Raw genomic sequence first — 8,790 nt, 5'->3', positions numbered from 1 at the left:
ATTTGTCTGCTGATTGTGCATCGTGATTGTGGGGTAGGTTGTGGATCGTGGCCAAACACCATGGATCATGGCGTTTTGTCCCGTGCCACATCCTATGGTCAACATGGAGGGCCTGATTGTGGGCCAGGGTGAAACATCATTCACTATGGTGTCTCCCGTGCAACGCAAACACCAGGATGGGTGGGGTCACCAAAAAGGTTTGGATCATGAAAATATTTTGAATTGGGGTTAGTTTGCGCTAATCTTAGGTAGAGAGATCAAATAACTAATTTTGCCCCAACGTTTTAGGCCCTGGGACACGTCTATTTTCTGGACTGGTGATTCCTAGTGGAACATGGAAATTCTGGAGTAGGAATGGTTATTCGAAATAGGACATGTAACGCCTGCCACTCTGGTGCCTAACAGTGCTAATAAGCTGGTGGATGAAGTAACTGGCCACGAAGGCCTAAGTGACTCAACTGGCACGTTCCAATCCGTGTCCAAACCTCTCGTCCATGTTTCTCCGCTATGGTTTCATATCCCCCTCCACTGCTCGTGGAGATCATTGCAAGGAAATCAGTAGTATATATTTTTGGAAAGCAATCATTGCCTATTAAAGTTTATAGCGCATGCAAATAAAAATTAGAAAGTCATATGTCATGGATTGTACTTCATGCACCATGAATATCACTTGCTATAACGGGCACCAAGGTGCCCCAAACATTTTACACATATATATGTGTAAAAACAATTGTGAATATTGTGTACGTACTTGAAGTTATTGAAAATAGCTGCCCTTCTCACAGGTAGTCTTGTGAATCCACTCGCAAATGTAGTATCCACATAAATTATTTCCGGCTTCCTTCTTCATGCAGTACTTTACAAGATAGAGTTCAATCAAAATAATAATCAAGCATGATAATGCTATTGAAAATAGAATGAATGAGAGATGCGCGGAACTAGCTAGTACTACTTACTTTGTGATGTAAAAAATCACATCTCCTCTTTCCATTCACCCCTAGGTTCGTTGGTGAACTTTTTCCAAACTCTGCACGGCAAAGAAAATGATTATTTGATATCAGGAAATGAACGAAAGTTGCCAATATGGTGCGATAATGATTGAACTTACTTCTGGAGCATTTCACTCATCGTCACCCACTCTATAGGGTCTTTACGTGTCGAGTCCAAGACAATTACTAGTCCCGCGTCAAGCTGAATGGCTAGCAGAATAAAGTGAAACTTGTGCACACATAACTCATCAATTACACTTAACCTCGAGTAAGCGAAACAGAATGCACACAAGACAGCTAGTAACACCCACCCGAAGGATCTCTGATTGTAGTGTCGCGTTAGCAGCCTCCCACAGTAGTGCAAAAATGGTCGGTATTACCTTTGTTAGTTAACACAACTTTGTTAAATATACTAAAGCACAAATTTGTGAGGGCCACTTTGCTACTCTCCCTTGGTTCGTAAATATAAGACCATTTAGAGATTGATTTCAATATGGAGTATATGCTAGTGCTTATATTTATAACTAGGAACGGAGGGAGTAGTTGGCAATATTGCCCTGGAATTATTCATTCCTTGTCTCTTGGAACTGCTTAGGCTTGCGAGCCAACCAAAGGAGTAGCTAACTATAAAACCTTAGCCCATGCACCAAGATTCACAGGCCTCTTAGACGCAAAGATCGACAAGCGCGTCGTCTGCCCAGCAAATACATACTCGGCCGGCCATGGGAAGCTGCGGAACCAACTCCAACGGGCACGGCACAGCCGTGGTGCCGCGGCCGCACGCCCAAGGCCCTGCGGCTATGCTCGGCATCGGCACGGCGAACCCCACCGGCGTGCTAATGCCCCAGGACGTCTTCCCCGACACCCTCTTCCGCCTCACCAATAGCGACCACCTCACTCACCTCAAACAGAAGCTAACGAGAATTTGTACAACGGTTTTTCCTATTGGTTGATTGATTATAGTCCCATGCATACTACTCCCTCTGTCCCGTAATATAAGAACGTTTTTGATACGTCAAAATATTATGGGACGGAGGGAATAGTTTCCCTATTCCTAGCACCACTAAATGCTATTCCTGGTTCCAGGCGGGAACGCGGGCATCGACAAGCGACACTTCCACCTGACGGAGGAGGCGCTGGCGGCTCATCCGGAGCTGTTCGACCCAGAGCTGCTGTCGCTGGACACGCGGGTCGACATGACCGTCGACGCTGTCCCGAAGCTGGCGCAGTGCGCGGCGGCCAAGGCCATCGCCGAGTGGGGCCGCCCGGCGACCGAGATCACCCACCTCGTCTTCACCACCTACTCCGCCTGCGGCGCCCCGAGCGCCGACCTCCGCCTGGCCACGCTCCTCGGCCTCAGGCCCACGGTGAGCCGCACCATGCTCAGCCTCCACGGCTGCTATGGCGGCGGCAGGGCGCTCGGCCTCGCCAAGGAGCTCGCCGAGAACAACCGTGGAGCACGCGTCCTCGTGGCCTGCTCCGAGACCACGCTGGTCTGCTTCGGCGCGCCCGACGGCGGCAACCTCGTCGGCCACGCCATCTTCGGGGACGGCGCCGGCGCAGTCATTGTCGGGGCCGGTCCGTTCCTCGACGGCGAGCAGCGCCCCATCTTTGAGATGGTCCACGCCACGCAGACCACGGTGCCCAAGACCGAGCACGCGCTCGGCATGCAGGTGTCCGGCGGTGGCATCGACTTCCACCTCTCCATCCAGGTGCCCACGCTCATCGGACACAACGTCCAGGGCTGCCTCATCCATGCATTCTGTGGTGGAGACGACGACGACAACGGTGGTGCTCATCTTCCGTCTCCATTATCAGGGAACGGGAAGTGGAACGACCTCTTCTGGGCGGTGCACCCAGGTGGCCGTCTGATCCTGGACAACATAGACAAGGTGCTCAAGCTGGAGCCGGAGAAGCTGGCGGCCAGCCGGCGCGTGCTCCGCGAGTACGGCAACATGAGCGGCGCGACCATCGTCTTCGTGCTCGACGAGCTGCGCCGGCGCCGGAGCCTGCTGCCGGAGTGGGGCGCCATGCTGGCCTTCGGACCCGGAGTCACAATTGAGACCATGGTGCTCCGCTGTCCACGCTAGCTGCATCCATGGCCTCCAGTCATCATCCTTCTCAATAAAAGCCTACTTAATTATACCATTATAGGCGCCGATGATAGGAACACTTCGTATCCTTCTCCGGTGGCACTTCGAGGAAGGAGTGCCATGTTTTTTTACTATTATGATTTTTAGTGTAAAGTTTACTTTTTACTGGTCGTTCAGCGTTCAGTTCTCTTTCCATTGTACCGGCTTTGGTTTTGCTTGAAAATTACAAGATCTAAGAAGGCCTTTTGTTATCCTTGAAAAAACCATTTTTAGCTTTCTATGATTATGACATATGCATAATTTTTAATATAATAAAGTTTGTCAAGAATTTTTTTTAGAACCGCGCTTACTTAGATGGTTTACATCCGATTGCACTAGGGCAATCAATGAAGCAGGGAAAACATCAAAGAAAATTACAGTCGAAGTACTAGCCAGGCTCTCTCTGGCGCACCAGTGAGCCACCTCATTGGCCTCTCTTCTAACATAATTGAATCGTAACCCCTGAAAGTGCTGGAGATAGGATTGATCGGACTACCTGTCGACCTGCACTCCGTTGCCATGTACTCATCTATAATAGTTTTGCAGTCCGTTTCGATGGTCACCCGCGTCCAGCCCTTCTCCAAAGCCAGACGCACAGCTTCCCTGACACCTAGCAGTTCAGCGCAGTATGGGTCCGTCACCCCCGACAGCTTGCAGCCCCTGGCTAGCATAAGCTCTCCGCCATGGCCCCGAGCCACCAAACTGATCGTTGATGAAACCCCATTCACGTCCACCGCAGCGTCCGTGTTGATCTTACACCATCCTTCTTCCGGTGGCTTCCATTTCTCCTTTGCGGGACTCCTCCCATCGACAGCATTGGAAGGGATGTACAGCGCTTGGATGAGTTCCTTCACTAGGACCATCGACCTCCCGCGCTGATATTTGACCTCCTCATGAGTGTATTTGTTCCTACTTGACCAGATTGTCCACATGACTGAGATAATGATGGCCGCCCGGTCTCTCCCAATGAAGCTGGGATCAAGCAAGTCCCTCCACCACGTGGCTGGGTGTAGCCGTGGAACCTTAAACTCGAAAAAACTTCTGCCTCTCTCCAGAATAACTTCGCGTGATCGCATGTCACCAGAGAATGAAACAGCGACTCCTCCTGGTTGCCGCACATTGGGCATGTAAGATCTTCCCCTACATGTCTTTGGCATAGCTCCTCCTTCGCCGGCAGGAATCCCTTAAGGACCCGCCACCAGAAAATTCTTATCTTGGGTTGTACCTTCAAACGCCATAGTGATTTCCACACCTCCTCCCCCCGGGAGGAACTGCCAACCTGGTTCAAACCATTTTCACGGGATTCCAGAAGCATCCTGTACGCAGATCGAACCGTGAAAATCCCGGACCTCTCATAGCCCCATGCCCAAAAATCGGGTACAACAACTCGCGGCCTTGGCATATTAAGGATGGCCATTACATCTGGGGCAATGAAGGTTCTCTCGATAACTTCCTCATTCCAGTCACCATTCTCCGTCATCAAATCAGACACAAGGCGTATGGGGTCACTTCCCCTATTACAAACTGGTTTGAAAGTTTTGCTCCCTTGTATCCAGTTATCATGCCATACCTCCGTAGTAGTACCATCACCAACTCTGCGGACTAAACCCTTTTTAAGCACCTCCCTGCCAGTGATTATGGCCTTCCACGTAGTGGAGGCGCTAGCAGGGCATCCTGCCTGCAAGAAATCTCCATCTGGGTAGTACCGACCCTTAAGAACACGCGCGCATAGACTGTCTGGCCTATCCAACAGTCGCCACGCCTTTTTGGCGAGCATTGCATCATTGAACAGCTCCAGGTCCCGGAATCCCAAACCTCCCTTGGATTTTGAGATAGCCATCTTCTCCCACGATTGCCAGTGCATTCTTCTCTTATCAAGAGATTCATCCCACCAAAACTTTGACATCATTGCCGTGACTTTCTGGCATAACCCTTTATTGAGCTTAAAACAGCTCATAGAATAGGCCGGTAGGGCTTGAATCACCGCTTTGAGAAGAACCATCCTAGCCGCAATTGACATTAGCCTTTCACAATATCCTTGTACCCTGGACCTTGCTTGCTCTTTCAAGTGTACAAAACTTTCTTCTGTTATCCGGCCCCCCGCTGTGGGCAAGCCCAGGTATTTCTCTGCAAGAGTTTCTCTGTAGATTTGCAAGTTACTTCTTACTCCTTGTTTGGGCTGGAAAAAACCGAGCTCTTGGCCTTGTTTACACACTGCCCTGAGCCCATGTGATAGGCTTGAAGAATTTCATTCAACCTTTGTGCACTCCTTGAGTCTGCCTTCATAAAGACTAGACAATCATCCGCAAATAAGAAATGCAAGATCCAAGGGGCTCTCAACCCCGGCCGTATACCTCTATCGACCCATCCAGCATCATAGTTCTTCAACAAGCAAGAGAGCCCTTCCCCGCAAAATAGAAACAAGTAGGGGGAGACAGGGTCACCTTGCCATATGCCTTTGGAGGGGCGAAAAGAAGGCAACAGTTCTCCATTCATCTTCACCTGAAAGGTAACGGAGTTAACACATCTCATAACTAGAGATACCCATTCCTCAAAGAAACCTAGCTGCAACATGATTCCTTGGAGATACGCCCACTCCACACGATCGTACGCCTTCATCCTATCCAACTTGACCGCACACCACCCTTGTTTAGTTCTCTTCCTTTTCATAGCATGGATACACTCATAAGCCGTAATGGCGTTGTCTGTAATCAACCGCCCGGGAACAAAGACGCTTTGCTCCTCCGCGATGATCTCATCTAGAACCTCCCTCAAAGTTTGTCAAGAAAAATGATCACGTATTTCCGTGGCAATCATCTGGTACACACCGGTGCTCCTATCCGTGTCGGCTTGGACTGCGTACGTACGTATCCGTCTTGGATTGGACTCGGGTCACCTCTCCACGACCCCGGCCGGTAAATAAATATGGCAACAGACCTTACGAATCAGCCACCAAAGAAAAGCCAGACGTACGAGAGCTCAGGCTCAGCTAATTCCCAACTCCGCGAGCGCCGGCGCCATGATGAACCCGGAGATGATGCGGCTGGCGGAGGAGCAGGTGCGGCGCATGTCCCCGGACGACCTGGCCAGGATGCAGCGGCAGCTCGCGTCCAACCCCGACCTTGTGAAGCTAGCATCCGAGAGCATGATAAACATGACGCCTCACGACTTCAAAATAGCATCCCAGCAGCTGAACCAAACCAGCCCAGAGGAGATGCTTTCCATGGCCGAAAAGATCGCCACCGCTAAGCCCGAGGAGTTCGCCGCCATAAAGGCCCAAGCTGACGCTCACATCTCACACGCCATATCCGGTGCCAAGGCCCTGAAGCAGCAGGGGAACGAGCTTCACGGCCGTGGGCGGTACGCCGAGGCTGCTGCCAAGTACGACCTCGCCAAGGATAGCTTGAAGAACGTGCCGTTGGCAGCCGCACACACGTTAAGAGTGCAGTGCAGCCTTAATCTCATGTCCTGTTACCTGAAATCGGGCAGGTTCGAGGATTGCGTGAACGAAGGTTCGGAGGTTCTTCTATGTAGTGATGATTCGAGCAATGTCATTGTCAAGGCATGCTACCGGAGGGGTCAGGCGTACAGAGGACTGGGGAACCTTCAGGCTGCCGTCGCTGACTTGAGTAAAGCCCATGAAATCTCTCCCGAGGATGAAACCATTGCTGAGGTACTGAGAGAAACACAGGGAAAACTTGCAGCCGAAGGAAATATGCCAAAAGGATTTGTTATTGAAGAGGTTGTAGAAGAACTTCCAAAAGGAGTTGTTATTCAAGAGATTGTAGAAGAACTTCCAACCTTCCAGCCTCCGTCTTTGCAAAATGTTGCGGAGAACCATGATGAAATTGTAGTAAACAACCAGTCGCCATCCAGTTCTATAGCTGATATGCAAGAAGCCGTGAGAAAATCCATGGAAGACCCGGCTATGCGGCAGATGTTTGTGTCCATGATGGAGAACATGAGTCCTGATGTGATGGCAGACCTGAGTCAGAAGTTCGGCATGAAGGTCTCCAAGGAGGATGCGGCCAAAGCGCAACAAGCTATGTCTTCATTATCTCCAGAAGGTCTAGAAAGAATGATGCGATGGATGGGCAGAGCACAGCGAGGAGTAGAAGTAGCAACCAAGACAAAGAACTGGCTCCTAGCCAGGAAGGGCTTGATCATTGCCATTGTCATGCTGATCTTGGCCTTGATCCTCCTGCGTCTTGGATTCAGTGTCAAATCCATGTTATGGGTGTGTAGTCAATTAACTACATGGCTTTTCGCCAGAACCAATAAATACAAGTGAAATTTCATGTATAAATTTATGAAATAGTATAAGATTTAGATATATAAGTTATACTTGACATCATAGGTTTATAGTTCGGGCACCCCCACCACTTTCATTCATCTATATGTTTTTGTCCTAGACACCCCTCTGATGCCGACCACACCGTGTATCCTAGAAATTGGGAATGAATACTTAGCCTTGTTTGTTCTTTTGTCATATGTATTTATATATTGTACATATTAGAAGTAATTGGCCAAGGTTTTTTTTACCTTGAGGTATATATAGGCTGATCGCTGAATTGTGATGTTATGAATGTCTTATGTTATCTTATTAGTTGATACCATATGCCATAAAATCTTATGTTCTATTATTAATGGATAAAATCATAAAAAAATACATTTTCTAAAATTGAGAACATGAGCAGCACAAATTACATAACAGGGGAAAATCAGAAACTTAATTAATCGCTTGCTAAAATTGTAATGTAAACATAAAATGCTTTGCCCCCCGCGTTGATCTTGCACTCGGGTGGCATGCAAAAACATTAAACGGTGGCTGATTTGTGTCCTAACCGAACTACAACAGCGTGGTTAATTCCAACAGATGAGTCCTAATTTTCCCTCTTAAAACACATGAAAATATCTGTGATTGACAACAGTTGATGATTGATAGCTGCAAATTTTAACAGCTGATGATTGACGATGGTGAAGGTATTATAGCAGAATGATGATAATGGTGAAGGTATTTTGTGGAGAAGTTCTCAAGTTCATATGCCATACAACAAGGCCGCCTAACCCAGGTGAATATTATGCTGCCGCTTGCAGAAGGCAACTGTGCACTAGAATTTACCTGATATAAGAACAATGTACTAAATTTTGGAAGCAGTCAGTGAGCTCTTTTTCTCCCGACTAAAATTTAATGTTTGTTTGAAGCTGAGAGTTCATTTACATATAGAACGTAAGGGATGTTGATCTCTTGGATATTAGTTGCATAGCTTGTCCCACCTTGCCTCTGTGGCTCTGTGCCATCTTGCACAAACAGATGCTGTCAAATGAATTAGAGCAGTTCTAAACTAGCTATTCATCTGTGGCCCTGTCAAAAATCAACTGAACAAATGAATATATTGTGAATGGTTTATACTTTTAATCTTAATAGGTTGGCACCAAGGATCAGACCGTAGTGATGAGAATAACTGGCCGCCCTATTAGATGCGGCAGAAATGAGAATAGCATGGGTTACTTTGATTGGCGATGGCCCAACCTTTTTATGCATGTTCACTTTGGATCTAGTAGGGGCGTAGTGGAGAGAATAACTGGTCGCTCTATTAGATGCGACAGAAATGAGAATAACTGGCATATCGTCTGTCAGCCCTACCCCCTTGGCGGCCTCGAGGTAC

At 48.4% G+C, this 8,790-nt stretch overlaps 2 protein-coding genes across 2 annotated transcripts; both read left to right on the top strand.

The window, feature by feature from the left end:
- The first annotated feature begins 1,561 nt into the window (after positions 1-1,561).
- Positions 1,562-3,335, top strand: LOC119325577 (bisdemethoxycurcumin synthase-like). Its single transcript, XM_037599305.1, has 2 exons — positions 1,562-1,916; positions 2,076-3,335. Exons 1-2 carry the CDS (start codon positions 1,712-1,714, stop codon positions 3,077-3,079), a joined length of 1,209 nt encoding a protein of 402 aa, XP_037455202.1. The 5' UTR covers positions 1,562-1,711; the 3' UTR covers positions 3,080-3,335.
- A 2,805-nt stretch (positions 3,336-6,140) lies between these two features.
- On the top strand, positions 6,141-7,477 carry LOC119322431 (outer envelope protein 61-like). The gene has a single exon (XM_037595912.1). The coding sequence runs from the start codon at positions 6,141-6,143 to the stop codon at positions 7,410-7,412; it is 1,272 nt and encodes a 423-aa protein (XP_037451809.1). The 3' UTR covers positions 7,413-7,477.
- The last annotated feature ends 1,313 nt before the right edge of the window (positions 7,478-8,790 follow it).

This window comes from Triticum dicoccoides, chromosome 6B (assembly GCF_002162155.2).
Source record: "Triticum dicoccoides isolate Atlit2015 ecotype Zavitan chromosome 6B, WEW_v2.0, whole genome shotgun sequence".
NCBI lineage: Eukaryota > Viridiplantae > Streptophyta > Magnoliopsida > Poales > Poaceae > Triticum > Triticum dicoccoides.
Note: the sequence above shows the minus strand (reverse complement) of the source record. Positions and strands in the feature narration are given on the sequence as shown.